The 25,917-nt window shown below is 40.1% G+C and overlaps 1 protein-coding gene across 12 annotated transcripts in view; it reads right to left on the minus strand.

Annotated features, from left to right (window-relative positions):
* The window catches only part of LOC129186146 (neuron navigator 1-like), a 115,225-nt gene that overhangs the window by 66,681 nt on the left and 22,627 nt on the right, over positions 1-25,917 (minus strand). For 9 of the 12 annotated variants that reach the window (XM_054784235.1, XM_054784318.1, XM_054784562.1 and 6 more), the window contains 2 exons: positions 2,102-2,204; positions 637-960 (listed from right to left, as the gene is read on the minus strand). In XM_054784235.1, the coding sequence (XP_054640210.1) occupies positions 637-960; positions 2,102-2,204 (427 nt within the window). Of the gene's footprint in view, positions 1-636; positions 961-2,101; positions 2,205-6,608; positions 6,946-25,917 lie in introns of those variants that run through there. The other 3 variants (XM_054784652.1, XM_054784813.1, XM_054785068.1) reach the window with 2 other exon arrangements.

The following is a 25,917-nucleotide window of genomic DNA, read 5'->3' on the forward strand; positions in this document are numbered from 1 at the left end:
TATGTTAACATTTTTAACTTTCTGGAGCGGATTAATAGGATTTATATTAAAGTTTGGCTTCTCAAAACAATATGTGTTCAAAAGAGTAATACAGTACATTTGCATCATAAAAATGCCTCCTTAAAAAAATCTAACTTCACAAATCGCTCAGCGACCAAGTCGGGGGATAAGTCACTGTTGATGTACTACATTGCTGATGGGGATGTAATACAACTTAAGGTAAAAAAATCCGAACTATCCCTTTACATTTCCTGATTCGAGTGAAAACATGGTTTTGACCTTGACAACTCACATCAGTGAGGTAGAATAAAGTCAAAAGTTTTCCATTACTGTATATGTTGCTGTACTCAATATGTACAGTAGGCCTGCTGGCTTTGCTGGCAGGCTTGCTGGCTTTGCTGGCAGGCCTACAGCTGAATGAGGTGGGACCACCTCAGTGAGGGGTGCACTGATTGTGACATCATCTCCACAATTTGGCCAGAGGGCTGCTTTCTCATTACAAGCAAGCGAGTAACAGCAGCTCGGAAGTCACAGAAGACTGTGATTGTGATTTACTAATGACGACTCCCTCACAGAACTGATGAGACACAGCAGGTCATTAGGTACTCTTTAGGCCATAATGAGAATACAACTCACCCATTTGCCAGATCATCAATATTGACATCATCTTCATCATCCTCATTTGGGCTTTTCCCACCGAGGTCACTATCGCTGAGGTAATCTCCTTTCAGCAGCGACGAGTCATCCAGAGCTTCAATGAGGTTGATGCGAGAGGTGTGGCTGATGCGTAGGGAAAGGTCCGACGGGGTGTTGACCACCGTGGATGGGGCGTCGCCAGCCTGGAGACGTGGGCTTGCTTGACCGTGACGCCATGACAGGGGAGAGGATCGATTCGATAGACTGGAAATGGAAAACGCAGCAGCTTCATCACTGTCATAGCACATGGTCCCCTCCATGCAGCTAAGGAATGACAAATGAAAATGAGAGATGGAATGAAAATGTTCTGCAGAAGAAATGCACCACTTTAAAGCTGTCAAATTAGTTATGCTCAGAAAGTAAAATTATGCTCACAAAATAAAAACTGTAATTATCTTCCAGACTGTGTTTATGAATGCAGGTTCACTGGACATGAGGTTACTTGGCACAACATTAGGTGCATGTGCACATGAGCGATGAGACACTAACAATGCTCAGTTTCAGAGAGGTATAATTAAAAAATGTGTATGAAATGAATAGTTATATCGCTTTGTGTTAGCCATCAAAGATACCACACTATCACGCATTATCAAAAAGGCATTAAAGCGCAGGATTTGCATTTCAAGTTAGTAGTTACAACCATGTGACATCATCATATGAAGCTAAATGAATCATCGCATCAAAAAATAGATTAATCTTTAGAGAAACAAGCTTATAAAAAAATAGACATAGGTGTGGTGGGGGGGGATAAGTGAAAATGATGGTCTTCCTCTTGTCAGGACAATCCACCACTATAAACCTTTTCTCATCAGAAGAAATATGACATCATTGCACATACATCATTCTCATGGGACAGGTTGTAGAATGTCCTCGGAGTGAGGAAAAAGTGATGCAAAGTTATTACAGTATAGGATGCAATGAAAAGCAAACAAAATGTATTCAAGCAGGGAAGCATCTGCTGATTTGCTCTTCATGGAGGGAGCTCCCAGCGAGGGGCAGAGAGCGAGAGAGTAGGAAACTCACAAGGCCGAAAACCAAGACACGCTGACGTCCTGAAGCTAAACGAGCCGCAAAAAAAAATGAAGTCGAGGAAAGGAGATGTACACATGCATAAACGGAGTATTACTGCGTGTCTTTGTGAGTCATGAACCTGCAACTGCAGGGCTGGCTTTGAAGTCAGCTAATGCCGCTTCTCTTCTGTGTTAACCAGAAGAGTGGGAGAGAAGTAGAGAGCAGGCACAAAATGACAACATAAAAGGTTTCTTTTTTAGGAAACTCATAAGAGTTCATGCAGGTAAGAACCACACCCAACAATGGAACACTGCAAATAACTGCCTTTCTGTACAAATGGTCACAGTCTTGTTTGCCTTATTACGGTTTTTATTATTGTGTGTGTGTTTCCAACCTGTGGCTCAGCGGCACCCCTCTCAGGCTGGTCATGGTTTCCTCCAGGTTTTGTCGCAGGTCCAAAACATTTTGCACTGTCTTCTTCCTCTGGGATTCTGGGTCTGCACCAGTGCACGCCACACCACACACACATATACACAAACAGAATAGAATATTTTTAGACATCAAACACCACCTGGTATACTGTATGTCTTGAGTACCATCAATTAACAGCTTGTTAAAACCATACGCGAATATACACTGAAACTATGTACAGTCGTCCCTCGCCACTTTGCGGTTCAAATTTTGCGGCTGCATTCTATCACAATTTTTCAAAATAAATTAATAAATTATCACTGTTTTATGGTTGAATATGGCCTATTATTAGTCAAAACATGCATATTTAAGCACATTTTCTTGGCCTAAATTAAGTGTTTTCAAGCATAAAAATAACAAAATGAACAAAAATACAAATTTAAGCCATTAAGAAGACGCATTTAAAGGCGTGATATGTAGTATTTTACAGTAGTCACTAGGTGTCAGTAATGTTACTGTAGCGATGGGGGTATTGCGTAATTCTGAGCTGCTGTTTAGAGTGTGGGCTATAGAGGGCAGTGACAGTCTGCATTGTGGGTTAGAGTTACTGTAGATTTTAGGAAATAAGTCTGTGGAGTGAACGAGGAAGTGTTGAAGTCTTCATGTTGTGTTTTCAGCATCTGCCTATAAGACATAGTGCCCTGTGTCAATTTCAAATAAAAAGGCTGACAAATTTACAACCATCCTGACGAGGCGTTATTCAGCCGCCATTACATTACATTGATAAGACAAAGGAAATACGCTATCCAGAAAAACACAAGGAATTCTCCCAATGCTAACGTGTGGGTCTCTGTTATATCTTATTTATGTCTAATATGTTTTTTAATTTTCTGTCATTATGTCTACTATATTTGGTAATACGAGTATAAAGGTGACTATAGGGGCGTTATTTCATGTCTAGGGAGCTGTAATAATGTTAAATGTAATAATGTTAATGTTAAATGTTAAAATAATGTTAAAATCATCATTGATAGTGATTTTAAACTTAATAAACAAATCAACGCCGTTGTAAATTCTTGTTTTTATCATCTTCGGCTTTTATCCAAAGCCAAATCATTTTCATTGCAACATTTCGAACAAGCCATGCACGCTTTTATCTCGTCACGTCTGGACTACTGTAATGCCCTTTACTCTGGAATAAACCATAAATTACTCTCTCGCTTACAGTTAGTCCAGAACTCTGCAGCACGGCTTTGAACAGCAACCAAAAAGAGGGAGCATATTACCCCAATTTTAGCTTCCCTGCACTGGTTGCCTGTGCGTTTTAGAATTGATTTTAAGATTTTATTGTTTGTTTTTAAGGCTTTGAATGGGCTGGCCCCTCAGTACATTTCGGACCTCATCCAAATTTACACTCCAGCGCGCACTTTGAGGTCCGAAGGCCAGCTCCAACTGGTGGTGCCTAAGACCAGACTTAAGACCAGGGGAGACCGGGCCTTTTCTGTAGTCGGCCCAAAGCTGTGGAACACTCTCCCCCCTCATGTAAAAACGGCCCCCACAATTGAAAGATAAAGTCTCATCTTAAAACCCACTTTTATTCTCTGGCTTTTAACTCGGCGTGAGTCGTGTGGTCCTCTGTGTCTTTTATTATTTTTTAAGTTTTTATGGTTCTATTTATTTTAGTTTTTAAAATTAAATTTACTTATTTATTTTTTACCAATTCTTGGACTTTTGGCTTTTATTGTTTCGATTTCTTGTTTTAAATATTTTATTGTAGTACGTTTCTTTGTTTCTATTTGATCTTTTAGTTTTTATTGTCGTAATTTTTACTTATTATTTACATTTACATTCCTTTATTTACTTATTATTTATGGTTTTGCTAGTCTGTGCAGCACTTTGGAAACAGTGTTTATAAAATGTGCTATATAAATAAAGTGGATTGGATTGGATTGGAAAAAACGAATTTAGAAGGTAGTAAACAGGTTTGTGATGCTCTAACCATGAAAATAAGTGAATAAGGAATCCTACTTCGCAAAAATTCACTTATCGCATTTGGGTCTGGAACCAATTAACCGCTATAAATAAGGAATTATTGTATAGGTGTAGCCCTATGCAATTTAGTTATTAAGGTGTTAATATTATTTATTATAATATTATTAGTGATATGGCTTAATTATCTCTAAATGCGTTCATATTATTACTTATATTATTATATTTGTAATGGGTTCTGAACAGACTTAGAAATGAACATTTTGGGTGTACATTTGGTGTGTGGTTCTTTTGAAATGCAATTGATCATCCTGTGAATCAAATAGATCACAATCTATGCCATGGTCAATATTCTGCTATTGTGATTGGAGGTTTATGTGTCATGTTTTCTCAACTATTTTGTGATTGGCTTGGGGGGCGGGGAGAGTCGAGTGGCGGGAAGGAAAAGAGAGGAGGTGTAGAGAAGGCAACGGGAGTTTTATTCTGGGGAAAAGAGAAGGACTGTCTAGAAGGTGAGAGGGACAGTGGTTTCCATCTTCGTTTGAGGAGAACGGAGGACTTTGCAGCTAGACACTGGAAAAAGTGTTCCCATTTTGCTTTTAAGCTAGATATTGACGAGAGAGTTCCGGCTTCGTTTGGAAGCGGCGCCATCGTTTCTGCCAGGAGTTGCTGGAGTGGACGTAGGAGCACCGCTCTCGAGGAAGATGACATCATCCGCGAGGTCCTCAATCTTGTCCGCCACCAGGAAGTTCATCGTTACGTCAGCCGGAGGTCCACAGTGGTTGGCGACTGAACTGTGAGTACTCAATTTTCTTTTCAGCTCAATAGAGCGAAGCGGCTATTCATTTTTGGTCACTACGTTCCCAAGCATCGACCAGGCCTGCAACTGGGTTATTGTTAATAAATTGAGTCGTTTGTGTGCGCCAGCTGGTGTGTATGTGTGTACGTGTGTGGGCCCACCAGGACGGTAAAACGTGAATGTATGTGTAGAGGTTGTGCTATTATTAGGTGCATTTAAGGGTAACAACGTTAATTTTGGACTTTCATTTCTTGTTTTTTTGCACAAACACGGTATTGTTTGGTGGTTGAACCAGTTGAAGTGGTAAATGTTTTCTTTTTTTTAAATTCATATAATTTGTGTGACGTACTGTGTATTTTATTCTATTATTTTTGTTTTCCTTGTGTATAGTCTAACTTTATGTATTCTTGTCAGTAAAAAATAAAAAATATATATATTCGTGTGCAATAAATGTTAAATACTTTGGGCAATGTATTTACACAAAGGTGTTGTTTGATCTTATTTGGAATATACACTTAAAAATCACAAACTGGGAAAAGGGGATAACTCTAGACAGTGGCAATTAAGTTAAGTTCAGTACGTATATGAACCTGAGGTGCTCCCGGTTAGAAAAAGGGTACAGAAAGTGCTACATAATCGGAGGCACCGCTGGGATACCTTCCACTTTATTTGTTAGTTTCCCGTTAAAGAGTATTCGATTTTTATGATTTATTGTTGTGACATGACTACCCAGACTTAGTTGGAGCTAGCTGCTAAGCTAAGAAGATGGTGTAAGGAGGCACATTTAGACCCAAATCATGCTCTTGTATTGCTTGATGTTCCTGCTGATACTGACCCAATTGGTATTGAAGAGACTGCACAGACTGTGAAGAGTCTGGGAAGAGTAACAGTGAGGGATATCCGGAGTGATACTCAGACAGGCCAACTACTAGTGCTCTGTGAATGCCGTGGGAAGACAGAGCCAGGTCGCATTTCCCCTCAGCTGCAGCCGCTGATTGGAGGTTTGGCATGGACAGTCTTTCTCTTCACTGAGTCAGTGGCCCTAACTGATGACTTTCTAGGTAAACTTAACAAACTACTGAAAGAAGGAATGACTGCCAATGATATCCAAGCTCTGCTGTTCACAGACAAGCAAACAAACACACCAGAGTCCATTATCCGAGCTGTCTGAGATGTTTTAGGCAGGACTAGGAGAACTACCAACGAAAATAATGCATTTCGTTGTCTAAGAACATTTTCTGGAAACACTCCCACACCAGCTGGTGAGGAAGGCTTTGATCAGTGGATGGAACAGGCCCGCTTAATGATTGAAGAGTGTGACTGCTCTGACCAAGAGAAGCGGAAGAGAATTGCAGAGATCCTAAAGGGGCCAGCTTTGGAAATCATCCAGGCCGTGCATATTCACAACTCAGACGCTAGCCCTGATAGCTATGTTGAAGCCTTAGAAAGTGCATTTGGTACCCCTGTGTCAGGGGAAGAGTTGTATTTTGCCTTCAGGAGTCTGCATCAACAGCCAGGGGAAAAGCTTTCAGAATTTTTCAGAAGGTTGGAACACTCATTGACTAAAGTAGTGCAAGGAGGGGGGCCTCCCTAGTCATAGGGCCAAGTATGCCAGACTCGACCAGCTCATTAGATGTACTTCTGAATCAGACATGATGCTATTACAGTTAAGACTGGGAGACAGAAAAGAGAGACCACCTACCTTTTTAGACCTGTTAAGTGAGATTCCTGAAGAAGAGGAATATGAGAATGCACGACGTAGACTGAATACCACAGTGAGACGAGTAAAAATTAAGGAAGAGATGACAACCAAAGCTACCGAAGTTCAAGATTTAAAAGCAGAGCTCCAAGAACTTCGCAACGGGCTTCTTGAGCTGATGGACAAACATCAAGATGCTCGGGTTGAGCAGAAAACTAAACCAACCAAGAAAACTACCGACACTGAAAGGGAACATGAGGTTCTGATGCTAAAGCAACAAGTGCAGCAGTTGCAACAACAGTTGACTGTGATGTCTGTATCACACAGTTCTGTGGTAACAGATCATAAGGAAAAGGATCATAGAGCTCAGCTCAATACTCAAATTAACCCCATTTTTGCCAAAGACCCAGAAAGCTATTTCTGTTATAGATGTGGAGCAGATGGGAATATTGCCACTCAGTGCAGATACCCCGAGAACAGTGCCAAAGTAATTCAGAAATTACTGAGTGCGTTGAGTGGAATTAAGGGGAAGAAGGCATCAACCAAGAACCTTGTTGAGCCTCCAAAGGTGCGTTCAGTCAGGAATGGTTCAGTTTACCTTTTACAGCCTAGAGGCCTAACGGAAGGGTTAGTTGGTCCATCTATAACTGTTGATGTGACAATTGAGGGACAACCCTGTTGAGCCATTTTGGACAGTGGCATAAGAGTCACGATGATATTTGAGAGCTGATACATACGTTTCCTTCCAGATATGCCTCTTCACCCACTGACAGATTTGGCCATATAGGGTATGAGCAATTCTACCTATCCATACAGAGGCTATGTTGAAGTTGAACTAGGGTTGCCTGCTAACTCAAAGAAACTTGAAGAAACCAAACCGTCCCAGTGTTGGCATTAATATGCCCTGATGCACCATGCCCTGATCCAGTCCCTGTCATAATCGGCACTAAGTCAGACAAATTGCGCCCTTTGCTGCACCAGTGTCTGGACCTTCAAGACAACACGGAAGTGCAATCTCTGAGAATTTGTGCTGCTTCTTGTGAACAATTCCCATCGCACTATAACTCTATAATGAGTGTAGCCGGTCAAATTAAGTGGCAGGGCCCTGGGACGCTCAATATTCCACCAGGGAGTGCCTACTATGCTATTTGTAAAGTTGAGCAGCAGCAGCAAATGAAAAAGAATATCCTGATGGTGGAAGCTGACAAAAATACCAACCTCCCTGCTGGTGTTTTGGTCCCACCTGTTGTTCTGCCATGAATGCCAATGGTTTCTCGTTTCTGTTGAGAAATTAATCTCAGAAAGAGACTGCTCTCCCAACAGGATCAGTGTTGGCCCAAGTGCATCTAGTAGACACTGTCACTGAGCTGAACAATTCTGTCCAGACTACCTCCATTGATCAAGAGCTTTTTAATTTTGGGGATACACCCATTCCACAGGATTGGATGAATCAGTTAGCTAGTACGCTAGCTGAGAGTGTTAAAATTTTGTCTCTTGAAGAATGGGATGTGGGCCTGGCCAGAGGGGTAACTCGCCACATAAGACTCAGAGACTCTAAACCATTCAGAGAGAGAACTGGTAGAATTGCCCCCGCTGACATCGAAAACGTCCGGCTCCATCTGCAAGAACTCTTGGCTGCAGGGATAATTAAAGAGTGCCGAAGTCCGTATGCATCCCCCATTGTCATAGTGAGGAAAAAGGCTAGCAAGGTGAGGAAGTGCATTGACTATTGTTTCCTGAACTGCAGAACTATTCCAGACCAGTACACCATGCCCCACATAGACAATGCACAAGATTGTCTAACTGGCAGCAAATGGTATTCTGTGCTGGATTTGAGAAGTGGTTATTACCAGGTGACAGATCATTACACCCAGTATGCTCAGGCATTCCCAACCAAATATCAAAAAGCTCTGACAGTGGATAAAGTGCTTTTTGAGAAGTTCTTTGTCCACTATGGTTTGCCAGCTCGCATTCACTCAGATCAGGGTCGTGATTTTGAAAGCAGAACCATGAAAGAGCTCCTGACCGTACTTGGTATTCGCAAGTCCCGAACATCACCATATCACCCTCAGGGTGACCCTCAGCCAGAGAGGTTTAATCGCACTTTGTTGTCCATGTTAGGTACCCTTGACCCGGCTCAGAAACCAAAATGGAGCCAACAGAAAAAGTCAGTTATGCATGCTTATAACAGTACCAGAAATGATTCTACAAGGTACTTGCCTTACTTCTTAATGTTTGGAAGGGAGGCGCGACTGCCAGTGGATTTGTGCTTTGGTATTGGCTCAGATGATGAGAATGGACCGAAACATGACCAGTACATTGCTACTATGAAAAAAGAATTACAGACTGCCTACCAGCTTGCAACTGAAGCAGCTTCCAAAAATCACGAACGAAACAAGCGACTGTACAGTATGATGCAAGAGCGAGAGATCAGAGACTGCAAGAAGGTGAAACACAAATGGAACTAATGTATCGAGTAAAACCAGAGAGAGGAACAGGCATTGTGAACCAGGCACAGGGATCACATACTGCCCATTAGTTACTTGGTGAGGATGCCTGCTCAAACAGAGAAGAAAGCACAAGCAAAAAGGCCAGTGACCAGAGCACAGATTGAAAAAGGTGAACTTGAAACTGAACTTGAAATTGAACTTGAGCAGTCCAGTCAAGACCCTGTAGGGGACACTGAGCTAGAAGAGGGAGAAATCACAACCCCTAGCGCTCCGACCAGGTACCTCGTACTAGGAGTGGAATGAAAAGCCTCAGCTATGAAAAACTGGGAGAGCCGCTGACTGACAGACATGTGACTATTGTTCATAGAGGTTTGGTTATTCACATTAGCTTTGATAGACAAGATAGACAGACAAGACAGGACAGAATTCTTAACTCACAACGACATCATCCATCCATTTTCTATGCGGCTTCTCCTCATAAGGGTCATGGGGGCATGCTGGAGGCGATCCCAGCTGACTTTGGGCGACAGGCCAGCCAATTGCAGGGCACATATAGACAAACAACCATTCCTATTGTCCATTCCTATGAACAGTGTACAATCGGCAATTAACCTAACATGCATATTTTTGGAATGCGGGAGGGGAAACTCGAGTACCTGGAGAAAACCCACGCATGCACGGGGAGAACATGCAAACTCCACACAGAAATGCTCAAGGGAGAATCGAACCCAGGTCTTCCCGATCTCCAGACTGTGACTGTCTGGCCAACATGCTCACCACTAGACCGACACATGTGAGTAAATGTGACTTAATTTCTTTAAATTAATCTGATGAGGACATTCAGACATTTAGCAGGGGGAGGGTGTAGCCCTATGCAGTTTAGTTATTAAGGTGTTATTTATTATTTATTATTTAATATAATATTATTAGTGATATGGCTTAATTATTTCTAAATGTGTTTATATTATATTTTTAATGGGTTCTGAACAGACTTAGAAATGAACATTTTGTATGTTCACTTGGTGTACATTTGGTGTGTGGTTCGTTTGCACTGCAATTGATCATCCTGTGAATCAAATAGATCACGATCTATGCTGCTGTCAGTGTTCTGCTATTGTGATTGGAGGATTATGTGTCATGTTATCTCAACTATCTTGTGATTGGCTTGGGAGGCGGGGAGAGTCCAGTGGCGGGAAGGAAAGGAGAGGAGAGGAGGTGCAGAGAAGGCAACGGGAGTTTTTTTTTTTTCTGCTGTTGAGGAAGACAACATCCTCTGCGAGGTCCACAATCTTGTCCGCCACCAGGAAGTTCGTCGTTATGTCAGCCGGAGGTCTGCTGTGGTTGGTGACTGAATTGTGAGTACTCAATTTTCTTTTCAGCTCGATAGAGCGAAGCGACTCTTGTTTTTTGGTCACTACGTTCCCAAGCATCGACCAGGCCTGCAACTGGGTTATTGTTAATAAATTGAGTCGTTTGTGTGCGCCAGCTGGTGTGTATGTGTGTACGTGTGTGGGCCCACCAGGACAGTAAAACGTGAATGTATGTATAGAGGTTGTGCTATTATTAGGTGCATTGAAGGGTAACAATGTTGATTTTGGACTTTTATTTATTGTTTTTTTTCACAAACACAGCATTGTTTGGTGGTTGAACCAGTTGAAGTGGTACATTTTTTCATTTTTTTAAATTAATACAATTTGTGTGGCTTACTGTGTATTTTATTGGATTATTTTTTATTTCCTTCCGTATAGTCTAACTTTGTGTATTCTTGTCAGTAAAAAAGAAAAAAATATATATTAGTGTGCAATAAAATGTTAAATACTTTGGGCAATGTATTTACACAAAGGTGTTGTTTGATCTTATTTGGAATATACACTTAAAAATCACAAACTGGGAAAGGGGGATAACTCGAGACAGTGGCAATTAAGTTCAGTACGTATATGAACCTGGGGCGCTCCTGTTTGGAAAAAGGGTACAGAAAGCGCTACATAAGAAAATGAGGAATGGTAGTATGGTAGTCAAATTATGCTGTCTATGCTACCCTTGGATACTGAGTTGAAAATAAATGACTGACATAATCAAGACACAGTATGCCCCCTCATTGCACTTTGGCCCATTGTAGAATAAACCAAAAAGCCTCTCACTCTTAAAACCCAGCAGGGTGCAGGATGACGTTTGTCTGACTCCCAATTATGCTGTAATCTGCTTGCATGGCAAAGATTCATGCTGAGCAATGCAGCAGCTGTTTATTTACAGTATGTGTGTGTGTGGGCATTTGTCTCTTGAGACACTCCCCAGCGGCATTCTAGTAACGAGATGCAATGACAGACAATAAGAGCCAAATTGGCTAAAAAGAATTGCACTGCTGTGGTAAAAGCTTAGTGATATTCACACCACACAGTCGTGATCACAATTTTCCCTTTCATAGCCAAGACTTGCAACATTTCAAACTCAAAATGGTAACCAAGGAGATAAAAACTATCCATCATTGGATCAAATATTTAATAATAATTATGGCTGTCAGTCAATTAAAATATTTAATCACGATTAATCACATTTTGTCTATAGTTAACTCATAATTAATCACAATTAATCACAGAAGTGTTTGTCTATAATAAGTGTACCTTTGAAAGATCATTTTAAAGTTTTAATACACCTGTCAACATGAGACTGGGTAATATGTTTGCTTTATGCAATTTTTTTTCATTAAATATTCTGTTGTTGTTTTTTTTTATATCTTAAACACTAAATAAAGCTCAATGTATAAAAAACAAACACAATGTGCAACAAGTAGACACTGTCTGTCACTAACATATCATTCTCTTCAAGAAAATGATCTCACTAAATAAAACAGTGACTAACATTACAACTAAAGGTTTGCAAAAACACCCAGCAACTAAATGAAATGATAGCAGGGTGTTAGAAAAATAAATATTTACAACCTACAAAAAATAAAGTGCTCAAGAACAGTCAGTAGTTTACAGAACTACGACTGCACCCATATACTGCAGTATATGGCTTAGTATATAGCTTATACTTCCCTTCCAAACACTCTTTTACAGAGTCATACACACACGCAAACACTCCTTTACACGCACTTTATCACACTTTTCTTAGTCTGGCCACTTCAAAGACTTGGAAGTATGACACCGCCGGTCTTTCGACATGCAACTTCTATCCTGTCATCTTTGATAAACACAACAGTTCAAGCACAAACACTAATAAATCGCTAATTAATCATAACAATAAAACAAATTCCGTCACGAGCCTTTGCTACCATCTCAGAGTGCTATGTGCACTCTTTCACTTCCGCTTTGTCACGTAGACAACTTCTGCTTTGTCTCTTCTCCATCATTTTATTTTAAATCATGATAATATTATGTGTTAGATTAATATTCATTATAACAAACATCAAGTTGTCAATTAAATACTTCTGTAGGGTTTAAGTTTACAAGACACATCGCTAATATACAGTATATTCAGTGCTCCGTTTCTCGCTTTTCTTTGGACAGTTTATAAAAAAATAAGATAGTTTTTTTGTTGCATACAGAACAGGCCAAATGTCTGGACATACACAATACAACCCAATGGTCCCAACCCCATTAATAAGACAAGAAATTCCACTAAGTAATCCTGAAAAGGCACACGTGTGAAGTGAAAACCATTTCAGGTGACTACCTCATGAAGCTCATTGAGAAAGGTTTGTAGTGCTATTAAAAAAGCTACTTTGAGCTTCTTTTAGGAGTCTGAAATATGAGACATATTTAGAGTTATTTCACACTTTTTTTTAAGTACAGTACATAATTCCACATGTGTTCATCATTGAGAATCTACAATGTAAATAGTCATGAAAATAAAGAAAACATTGAATGAGAAGGTGTGTCCAAACTTTCGGCCTGTACTGTATGTCATCAATAGCAACATTTATTTACCACGGCCTTTATTTGTGTGGATAGTGTCAAGGCCGTGTGCGTAAACTTTCTCTTTCCTTTTCCACAAATGATGGGCTTTTCTTTTGTTGTGCTTTGAACTAACACACAACATTACTTTCTCATAAAACAATTATAATATACCTAATATTTTGATGGTGTTAATGTCATCATTAAGTTAAATATTTTTAAAATATCCGTCTGGAATTACAGCATTTAATTTTCAACATAACTTCAACATCTCTGTTTTGAGTCTTTTTTTTTTGTTTGGGAGTGAACAGACTAAGAATTTCATTGCGTAGTATAACTACTTGTTTTACTTTGCATATGACAATAAAACTCTTAAATCTTGAATCTTGAAATTAAACTGATTTTGCTAAGCTTATATTCATCTAAAATGGGGTATCGGTTAAGAAAAATATAGAAACATGCTCACAAAAAATTTAAATGTGTGCCTTGATATCAGACTTTTTTTTTTTTTTAGTTTTGCCTTTGTTCTCCCTGCTCCATTCACAGCAATGACAGCGGACGCACTGTCACTCAATCTTTGTTTTATTTCTTATGCCACAGCTGTGTCTTCCAAATATGACATTTTTCCAGTATTTCCACCTCCATTTCCGTGAAAGTCCGCTTCTTCATCTTTGCCGTGATTCCAATGCAATCAAGGCTCTTGTATGGACGCCACATTCATGAGTTACTTTGCATTGACCTTCCGTGGTGAAGGTGAGGTGTGGAAAGGGCTTAACTTGAGGCATAGTTGCGTACGCACACTTCTCAAGGTGGAATCTATCAACCACAAATTGCGTGGATGTGTGTGTACGCCACTTTTTATAGGTCTGAATATTTTTGTCCATACGCACATTTTGAGTTTCTGGCGTTCGGGGAGACTGTGAGTCAGATTTTCATGCACATTTTTATAGATGAGGCCCCTGAACACATTCCGGAAACCAGATTTAAATACATGCAGCCATGAACTCCACTCTAAGAGTGAATGAAGCCAAGAAAGTGAGATATTCATAACAACAACACAATAATAACTCACCGATATTGTGTTGTGATAACTATGATACACACATACAAACATGGCCACAAGTATGTTTTTTTGACTGTACGGCTGTATGGCTGTACGTGACACCGACAGCCCTGTACACACTGCAAAATAAAAGACCAGTGAGCAGCGATTGCTGCTTATTTAGCCCTGGCATGAAACACAATACTATATTCTAAGATTCCTTGAATAGACGTATCAACAAAAAAGGATATACTTACTGAAACTGACAAGTCGACTACAAGATAGGCTAGAAAGACAATTGACAACAATCCATGTTTTGCTAGCAATTCACGTTAAGAACACTTGCGGGCGATACCGGCTACCAGATGTAAACACAGCCATGAACGCATGCGAAGAAAGTGACATATTCACAACAAAAATAACATTCACTAATATTGCGTTGTGAGGAGTATGATATGTTTTACTGGCAGTGATACCACAATAGCTGCCTAGCTAGCGCGTCAGTTAGGAATTAGCACTGCAAGAGCCGCCATGAGCACCAAGCTGGCTACTGTGGAGAAATGTGAACTGACTTACTGCCACCTTGGCACGCTTTTCCACGGTCGAACGTCTTGTGGGTTTTTGACTTTTTATTTCCGTCTGTGGGGCAGTATTGAAACATTTGTCCTACAAAGTTTGCCTGTTATTTGATGAGGTGAAAGGTGAAGCTTACTCCATCTCCTTGAGTGTTCCAGCAAAAGCCTTCAACACAATGAGCAGGCATAATATAAAAAATATCTAACAAACAACAGAAATTCACTGAGAACTGGAGCATATACTCCGGGTGGGACGGAAATCTAACAAAATCTAACCATCACATCATAAAAAGAGGGTGGAAAATGCAAAAATCACAGAGTATAGGGCAAGAACAGCGTTGTTTTCCACTTTTTCCACTTCATTTGTGTCTAAACACCCCATATTACGTTCTGTGTGTCAAATACATGTTACAGAGGCAGCCATATTTCTAACTTGCCAATAGGAAAAATAATTATTCAATTATTATTCAATAGCACTGATTGGACTTATTGAATTGTTAAGCCCTTCAAACCGAGAAAATACATCAAGCCACTGCAACCTTTGCTCTCCATTTCTCTAGTATTTATGTTTGATGGGGGGGATGGTGATAAAAGAGATGTCGTCGTAAGACAACGGATGGTCATGCTCCCCCAGCTCAATAGACCATTAGAATCGGCCAGCTGACTTAATTTAAGAGAGAGGGAGAGGGAGAGAGAGAGAGATAAAAGAAAGCATGGAGTTTAGTATAAGCAAGGGGCAAGCAAGGAGCTGCTGTTGTGCAATTAAACATTTAAGGTTATTTTGTGGGTCAGTTATTCAATTTCAAGTATTATAGTAAATTACTTTAACAAATTTGAATACTTTTTACCGTTAGAAACTGCATACATTAAAACCAAACATAAAATAAAAATCACTGAACACCATCCCATAAAACCAAGTCAGTCCAGCTGGCCAATGAGAGAACGAAGGGGGAAACAATCCAAATGAGCATGTGTCAATCTCAACAATAGCTGCAGACTAAACACTGTGCAAATGCATGAGTACGTTGTGTACACATGAACACGCTGAGGAACACTTGAGTGACGTAAGCCCGGATCAGTGAGGCTGGATTGAGTTCCCCAAAAGAGGAATGGCCACAGTCAATTGATCAGGCAACCTCGAGGGACAAAAAGCCCACTGAAGAGATGATGTACTCGTTGTGGTCCAACCTTCTGCCACTCACGGCAATCTACATGTTCGCACAGACACAATGACCACAATATAAATGATAAATTAAAAGATACTAATTAAAAGATGAATTGCCATTAATTAATTACAGTTATATTTAGTGCCTGATTTCTAAGTCAAGGTTTTTACAATTTTCATTATGTATAATTTTACAGGGGGTCGCATGGTGGCTGAGTGGTTAGCATGTTGGCCACACAGTCAGGAGATCTGGAAGACCTGGGTTCGAATCTCCGTTGGGCATCTCTGTGTGGAATTTGCATGTTGTCCCCGTGCGTGCGTGGGTGTTCTCTAGGTCCTCCCACATTCCAAAAACATGCATGTTAGGTTAATTGGTGACTCTAAATTGTCCATAGGTATGAATGTGAGTGTGAATGGTTGTTTGTCTATATGTGCCCTGCGATTGGCTGGCGACCAGTCCAGGGTGTACCCCGCCTCTCACCTGAAGTCAGCTGATAGGCTGATAGGCTCCAGCATAACCGCAACCGTAGTGAGGATAAGCGGCATAGAAAATGGGTAATTGTACATTATTTTACATTAGGGGTGCTCAGATTAGGGTTTTATGTTGCCAGTTCCGGTACAGATCATCCATGAGTGAGATCGTCCAATACCGATCACTTGGATTAACTGTACATTTTTCCATTTATTTATGATGAGTGGTATTGGTTTATTTGTGTGAAACAGTTTTTGTACTATTTGACTATTGGAGTAATACAAATACATGGGAAATAAACTGTTCAATAATTATTTTTTTAGCTCAAGATAACATAATTAACAGAATAAAATAATATAACTAAATATTTTTTATTAAATAGAAATCTGTCCTGCTTAACTTAAAATAAATTGAGTGGTTGAAGCTAAAGGTTGCAGGCAGCACTTGGGACTAGTCTCAATTACAGCGGCATGTAAATGGCGAGGACCGTTAAAAACAATAAATGACTTTATAATGCCACTTTTTTGTTAGATATCAATATTTTCATCTGCCACAATAATGTAATGCATTTAAATGAAAATACCTCACGGTGAGGGCTTTTCTCAGCAATTTTTAGGTGAGATTAAGAAAGACATTAATTAGATCAATTAATTACAGATCCTAATGAATGAATCACACCATATTTTTAATCTCTGCGATGGGGTGGCGACCAGTCCAGGGTGTACCCCGCCTCTTGCCGAAAGTCAGTTGGGATAGTAGCACATGCCCGCGACCCTAATGAGGATAAGCGGCATAGAAAATGGATGGATGGATATTTTTAATTTCTGGACAACACTAATTTGGTAGACATGCACAATTAGCAAATACTAATTCAACTCACTAAAATGTGTATAAATGCACTGTATCATACTGGCAACTGTATATAAATGTGTTTTCAGTTGATGGAAAACAGTCCTAATTGGGTTGTTGACCAAATGTTATACTTACTTATATTAGATACCCAATTCCTGCATATGTCAGGAATTGATTGACATTCCTGCATTCCTGCAATTTAGAAAAAGTCCAATCACAAATTAGCAATATTATATTCATAAAGGCTTACTTTATACTATAGCTCTTGTATTGTATTGTGCAAGTGTATGAAAAGTAGTGTATGCCACTGTATCATACAAATTAGAGCTTGCAGTGTTCAAATGAAAGGTGGCAAAGCACACGGAAAATAAAAAGAGTAGAAATGTGTGATCTCAGACACAATGTATTATTTCACATTGCACACAGGTTTAACTGGAACAAAAAATCCTATAGACATGCAAACATGTTTTGACGCACACACACACACACACACACACACACACACACAGACACAGATGAAAGCTTTAATTGGACACTTTTAATTACCCTAAATGGGAGCTTTGCTTAAGATTGCCGTCAAATTGATTGGATACGGTCTGGATGAGTGTGCATGTGCTTGTGTGAGAGTGAACATCCGTAAAAGATTTCCTGTCCTGCCTCTGTTCTGGCCGTTGTGGCCCCAGCTGGCAAAGGGCGGGTGCATTAATGATGGTGGTACTGCAGGGGGAGAATTAAGATGCAAATATCCTTGTCAGACCCGGCAACTCCCCAGGGGTGCACATGAATTACACTGATCTTGTTTAAGCGTGTGTGTATGTGTGCACACGTGTTCCATGTCTGTGTGTTGGGAATTAAAAAAAACCCCAAAACACTAGCCTCTTGTTTGATTCACACTCGTGAACATGCATTCCTACTCTGACGAGGCTGACTCTCACAAAGAGAGCCAGCAAGTTAAAGCGAGAGTGTGTTTGTTTCTGTGTGCAGGACAACCTCTGCATACCCAGGACTGCATTTACAGTATAATGTACAGTACAGTAGTTCTGCTCAGCGCACTGCCAATATACTGTATGATTACAATTGTTCCAACAAGACGTACTGAGTTGCCTTTTTCTCTGTGCGTGTGTTATTATGGTATCATTTGTTTAATCTGGTTAATGGCTCATGAAGCAGATTTGCTGGCATCAGGAAAAAAAGCAGCAGTTATAATTCCATTATCAGAAATGAACCTTATTGCTGGAATTGAGATTACCAATCGGAGTTGCAAATCAATTGCTGTCCTTAAAAAAACAAGACTTTGAAAATTATCACATACAAATTTTATCAAAAACAAAAACAGTAAAAACATGACATGACATGTTTTTTCATAATTCACTGATGAGACAAATTGACATTACCGTAATTCTTTTAAACAGGGGACTGTGAAATGTAAAAAAGCTGCTTTGCATTATATTTTTATTGGTTAGCAGGGGTGTCACGAGATGAGATGATACACGAGATTGAGTCTAGATGACATTTTACCGTTACTTCTAAGAAAAATACAATGAAAAAATAAGACAATATATTGCACTCTACTAATTTCATTTTTACTACGTTACACTCTCCATCATTCTGTGTGTATGCTACCTCCCCCGCTCACTCCATTCATGCCGTTGTTCTATGGAACAAACGTGTCAAGATGCTAAAACCAATGCACAGAGTGAATCCTGCCTGTCTAGACGCGAGAAACGGCAAAATGATCTAGTTAATTTTTATTTATTTTGTGATTCATGAATCAATTTATTATTGTATCATTGTACCAGCTTGCGGATGGCCTTGAATGTATACAGAAGCATTTTGAATTCTATTCGAGACTTGCCGGGGAGCCAGTGGAGGTGCTGCAGGATGGGGGTGATATGATGAAATGAAGGGGTTCTGGTCTGATGACACGAGTGGCTGAATTCCGGACCATTTGAAGCTTATGTAAGGATTTGTGAGAAAGGCAGACAAGGAGAAAGTTGCAGTAATCAATACAGGAGGTAACCAGGCTGTGAACAAGAACAGAGGTAGCATGGGAGCTAAGGGAGGGGCGTAGGCGATTGATGTTTCGTAGATGGAAATATGCAGACCATGTAGTGTTACTGATGTGGGACTGGAATGACAGCAAGCTATTGAGGATGACACCCAGACTCTTAACTTGAGCGGAGGGGGAGACTGTCAAGTTTGGATAATGTAGATTTGGAACCAACAAGAAGGAATTCTATTTCTGTCTTTTCACATTTGAGTTTCAGGAAATTTGAGGTGGGCCAGGATTTGATTTCAGTTATAAGCAGGTGGCGAGGGAGGAGGGAAAGAGGATCAAATTTGATTTGTTTCAAGGAAAATTCACTTTTTTGTTGTTTCCTGTGTTGGAACAGATGAGTCCACAGCAGTAGGCAGATTTGGCTTGGGCAATGGAATCCTTGTACAATGAGATGTGGGTTTTATATAGTTGTTTGTGGATATTTAAACCAGTTTTCCTACAGAGGTGCTCTAGTTGTCGTCCTTTGGCTTTTTGAATCCGGAGTTCAGGAGTAAACCACGGGGCAGACTGTGAGGAAAAAAACATGGCGAGTTTTCACTGGAGCACTGGAGTATTGTTAAGATGATTGTCAGGATTGAGATAGCGTCCATACTAGAGCCCGACTGATTTATCGGCGGACTGATTATGACCTATTACTGATTAATCAATATCAGTGAATATGCAATTGATATATTAACTTTTTTTTTTTGCTGTGCGGAGATTCTGTCTCTCCCTTCCTGTGTGTCTCTCTGTGCTGCTTCCTGCCCGAGTACCTGGACCCACACCCTCACACACACAGATAGAGCAGCGAGCTGCCAGCCTCACTCACTCCACTGCAGGAGGAGATGACTAGGGAAACAACAAAAGAAACTACAGAGTTTTAAAGTGAAATAAAGATATATGCTGATATACACAGTGTCCACTTTGCTTCATACTTTCATGCAGGATTTACAGGGGCTCATACATTCACTAGATAATGTCTTCATTTGAATCATGTCGAAAATGTATTTAGTTGTCATTTGATATATTGCATGTTTTGAAAGCAGCTGCATTGTTACATAAAATGTAGTTTAGTCCCTCCTATTAAGTCTAGTAACATGATGCATGTTTTGATGATATATATTGTTTGTAGTCAACCTTTTATTTTTTTTCCACTTTTTAATGTTTATGTCAGCATTTGTTTTTGAGATGTTTACAAATACACGGTGGCTGCAGATATAACTTTTCAATAGCTAGTAAATGTGACTTAATTGATATTGGTAAGACGTTTTTGTGAATAAGCTTTTTATAAACACATAATATGTTAGTTTAAAAAAACCTCACATTAGCCTATGTATTATCACTTTCAGCTGAATGCAGCCACTTGTTTTTATTTTTAAACGGTCAACTATAGTATCAAATTTTAGGCTAATTACCAAAATGCACTAAATGTATATATTTTCATTTCACAGACAGAAGGAAAGGGTAAGGTGTAGAGCCACTTGTCAAAAGACTCAACAGGCGTTAGATGCAACATCTGCAGTGCGCAAGTTAGCCAGTGCTCCAGCACCAGCAAAGCAAAAAACACTCCAAACACCGAAAAGTAAATCACAAGGAGGCATGTCCTTATGTTGACAGGTTACTAATTAAATGTCCTTATTTTTATTTAGTAGTCTTCTGCTTCCTTGTGTTGAATTGTATTTGGGGTATTATAAGAATTGATATTTATTGATAGCATATATCCTGTGCTGTTATCAGCCAATATATCAGATATTGGCCGATATATTGGATATATTGGTATCAGCATTGGCCCCAAAAATCCCATATCAGTCGGGCTTTATAGTCCATACAGCAGAGGAAAGAGAATCCAAGTCAAGGTCCTTGATATGGAGTTTTGGTTATGGATAGAGATATTAAATGGTCAGATATGTGGGTATCGACAGCTGTGCAGTTAGAAGGGGTGGAACAGCAAATTAGGTCCAATGTGTGGTGTTTGTTTTTATTACTCTTTTATAGTTCCATCAGCACAACACCCTCACTCTTTGCTTTCATCACCGTGAACACTCTTCTGGGTTCCCCCCCTGCGCTACGCCTCATGGGTAATGTAGTGCATTAACATTAACCAACACACGGGGTACCTGTTATGTAAGTGGTGAAGTGTGAAAATGTATTAAAATCAAAACTGGTGAAGCATGACGAAAAATCTCTTTGTGAGTAAAACTGAGGTAATTTATGAAATTACTGTGTGTTTTAAGAGGGCGGTAATCTGTGGCAATGATGGTGGGAGTGGGAGCTTACACGCTATATATTCAAAGGAACTGGAGGCTGGGGCAGAAAGGGACTGGACTTTCCACTTCTTGTGGTGAATTATCGCGAGACCTCCTCTGTGACCCGAACCACGAGGTTGACAGATGTAAACAAACCCGAAGTAGTGGAGTTGTTGAGTCGTTAGGAAGTTGCCACACTTCAGTCAGACAAATGAAGTCAAACTTGCGGTCGATAAGGAGGTCCTGGATAAGATGTGCAAGTGTTGTCATGGTACTAGCTAGCATTAGCCAACACGGCTGAGCAGGCTATTGCGCTGAGGTCAATAGTCTGGGCACCATTTCTAGCAGGGCGGCGAGTGGTGGTCCAAAACGATTTTATTGCTTTGGCGTTGTCGTGAAGAAAATTCCGGCGAGACCCACGGTGGATGTACAATATCTCCGGCGAGGCGGGACAGCGATGTCCGGATGAAGAGCATTGCCGGTGGAGGCACAGACAGCTGATGGCAGAGCCAAAAGAGCACAGCAGAGGAGTATTGAAGTAAAACAGACATATATGACGGAGGAAGCTGTGAAGCCGGGTGACAGGTAGGCTAACATTAGGTAGCCCACACAAGCACAAGAGTGACAGCAGTCGGTAATAAACTAAAGAGGATAAGAGATTAACTCTCACTAGAAGTCAATTGCACAGGCCAAAAGTGCCATAAAAACCATAAAAACATAAAAGTTGCTGGTGAGCACCAGCGCCAGCGTCCGCTCAACCACCATAAATATCTTGTCATGTTTTAATCTTGCAAGATATTGTGACACCCCATTGGTTAGTTTTCATTAAGTTGTTGACTGCCAAAGTACAGTTCAATAAGGTATTGTATTGATTGTCAAAACGGACATATTTCCCCTTTTCTCTGCATGTATATATCGATGTTATGACAATGCACCATATTTCTAGATTATTTATTGAAGTTTGGGAAACCATATGTATCAAAATAATTTGTTGAGAAATTATTTCATAAGCAGTTGGATGTGGGAATGGTTTGGTAGATATATGAGGTTTTAAATACTGGGATGTGGGCCTAAGCTGGTTAACATTTATACAGGGCAACAACTTTTTATTCTATTCCTCTGCTTTCAAATGGCATTCACCTTTGGAAAGTTAGCCTTACTCTTTAAAAGTAGATGACTGAAAGGAAAAGTAGGTGCTGAGATTGCTAAGAAACTGCCCGTCAACTTGTTTTGTTCCCTTGGGTCACTTGACTCTTCTCTCCATTAGTGAGGTAGAAACTCCCCGTAGGTAGACTAATGGCTCTATCCTTGAGGATGTTTTAGTGCACTCGTGCTGCATCCTCTCCTGACTCTGTTTAGATACTTATATGTCCTCACCGTGAGAGCACCTGTTCTGCAGAATATGAATGAGGATTTGAAAAATTGCTCCTGTTTCTATTCTTTCCGTCCTTCCTATCCTGAGTTCATCTGTCCTTGTCTGGTCCGTGTGTGTGCACATATGTTACTGTCAAGCGACCCTCCGTGGGCTATACAGAGATGATGTAAATGATAGGTGGGTGTGGTTGGGCTTTGCTTTTACTGCATCATAAAACATGTATAGTCGTCCCTCACCACGGCATAGTTCCAATTTCACGGCTTCACTCTATCACGGTTGAATATTGCCTATTATTAGTGAAAACATATACATAATAAGCAAACTGTATGTATTTTTGCTTAAATTAAGCATTTTCAAAATGGCTAAATGAATTAAATACAAATATAAGGGATTCAGAAGATCCATTCAAAGACGTGATGCTATGTAGTATTCTACACTAGTCTACACTGGTTTGGTTTGAAAGATCTGGAATGAACAGGCACAATAATAATAACAATAATAATAATAATAATCTTAATAATGACATGGGCTACTATTGCCGCTGTAATCCACTCCAAGCTAAAACTGAACTCTGGACCTTGATGTCACTTCCTGTCCTCAAATGTGCGGAACAGATTTATTGCAGCACACAAAAGCACGAGTCTTATTTATGACTTAAATGGCTAATTTTCTCTGATCATGTCTACTATATTGGGTAAGATGAGTTTAAAGGTGACTATAGGGGAGTTATTCCATGTCTAGAGGGCTGTAATAATGTTGAAAACTGTCTTTAGGAGGTTGTAAACAGGATATCTATGCTCTAACCACGAAAATATTTGATTTACAAATAAGGAATCCTATTTTGCGGAAATACACTCTGTAACCCATTAACCGTGATAAACAAGGGATTACTATACACCTCCACTTCTCAAGGACAGAGTAAAGACAACACAGTCATTACAGCCTTTAGCATATCTGACAAGTGGCCTGCAGGAATAAAAAAACAAAACAGGAAGTGCGGTAATGGTTGTTATTCACCTTACAGGGGACCTATTGTGCTTTTCCTCTTTTCTGACCTATAGATGAAAAGCAGTTTTGGATGGCTCTGCACGCTGAGTTTTCAGAGTTTTTTTGTTTTTTTTTATAACACTGAGTTCCACTGACGTCAACGCAACCCGGACTTCCTTGTATGCTTAACGCTGTAGGCCTGCCCTCCCCCCGCTCTGCTTCACTCTGCTCTGTTCACCGTTAGCACGTATGGCTCCCAGGAAATATTTGTTCGGGTGTGCCTAAAGAGGCAAGCATCAGGCAGAAGCAGTTGGAGTTGCTGATTCCTGATATGCTCATCTGTCAACGGCACTTCACACGGGACTGTTTTGTGACTATCCGCCAAACTGTTGCTGGAATCCGACACCGTTCCAACGTTACTTGGTAGCGTTAAAGAGTAGGAAGAGCAACCTGTGTGTAACAATTTATCAGTGTCCTGACTGTTTTATTTTGTGTAAGTAATCGAAAAGCGGTTGTCTGTGTAGCATTATAAAGTGTGCATACAGCGAGCGGAGGGAGTGTGACAAATCATACCGAGTGTGACCAACCTAGAAGAGGGCCAGGGGTGGAGTAAAATACACAGACCGTTTAGGTGGGAGGCAGGAAACCCATGGAAACACTGCAGAAAGAGGTGCCGAGTCTGGAAAATCTAGAACGCTTTCTGTGCAGGTTATCGTGTGTAGCTGTTGTATAGGAGTCCAGAACTCAATACAAAAGCCCGAAAATTTGTATAATAGGCCCCATTTAAAAAAACATTTTTTTTAACTGGTTATATGGTTTTCCTCCCTGCTACAGTATGATAGATTAGTGCAGGCTTGAGAATTTAATATGTTGAGGATGACAGTTAAAATGAGAAAGTTTTAATTTTTTTTATATGTTTCTTAGTGTGGGGGAAAAAACAGTCCATATCCTGCTAAACTTTGCATGTAAATGGCAAACTGAACCACAGGGGGTATGTTTCAATTACTTTCTTCCTGTGTTTAAAATATTTTAAGGAAATACTAATTTGTCATTTTTTCTTTCCTTCATTATTGCACCATCCAAATGGAACAACTCTCTGTCTCTTGTGAACACAGTTTGCAAAACAGGAAGCATTGCAACACACCGCCATTCTGGACATCTGGACTGAGTGGACACGCAAGAATGCACCCAATGAGCATCCACCTACTTGCACATACACACACACACACACAAGCAAACACAAACATATAAAAGGGTTCACTGTTTCACCCGGATGAAGCTAGATATCACAACCTTGGAGCATGCCAGCATCACATGGAATACATGACTACACCACAATATTGCCTGTGTGTAGCATTTCAGAGCTAACTTCCCATGACAAAACCATTAGAGACAGTGCACATGTTTGAGAAAATTATACTGAAAGGCAGTCAGTTTTGAAAAGGGGCAATTGACAGCTCTTTAATTATTTAAAACTGGGTAATCCTTATGTAGTATTAAAAGATGAGGAAGAATAGAATGCAGGTTGTTAAATGCTAAATGCTGTTAAAGTTACATTGATGAGGGTACCACCCTGCTGCATGAAGGTTATGCAACATCTTTGTGTTGCAAGGCCTGCATAAGAATTTCATCTACAATTTCCTCGTCCTTTTGAGGGAGAGTCAAAGTAAATTTCAGATCAAGTCGACAGAGCAGCCCAACTCACATGATACGGTCATTCCCAGAGAGCCTCTTACACGGATAAAAACGCAACATGCCAAAAGTCTTTTGGCAAAAACACTTATAAACACACTGACAGATGAAAGGCATTGAAGGCTTAATGAGTTTAGAACTAAGATAAGACCTACAAACATATTTAATCCTTCCAGCCCAGACCTGGCACTACATACTGGACAAAGTCCAAACATACACACATAAATACACGTGCTATATCTCCTTAACCTCAGCCCTATCTGCTTAAGTTACTTAGAAAGATGAGAATGTTTGAGATGACTTTAAAGATGTTTACCTCCTTAAGTAGAAAGGAAGTTAACACGTCAGCAAGGTAAGAACAACCCTTTAGCTTTAAAAGAAGCTTTAAAACACAAAACAACATGCAATGATGGCATTTGAAAGATGAGCTCGTATGATGAGGATGAACAGACGCACAGTGATCAGATGAGGTTGTAAAAAATGACCTCCGAGTGAAAAAAAGATCCTTCCAACTGTGTGTAC

Source organism: Dunckerocampus dactyliophorus, chromosome 1, assembly GCF_027744805.1.
Source record: "Dunckerocampus dactyliophorus isolate RoL2022-P2 chromosome 1, RoL_Ddac_1.1, whole genome shotgun sequence".
Classification (NCBI taxonomy): domain Eukaryota; kingdom Metazoa; phylum Chordata; class Actinopteri; order Syngnathiformes; family Syngnathidae; genus Dunckerocampus; species Dunckerocampus dactyliophorus.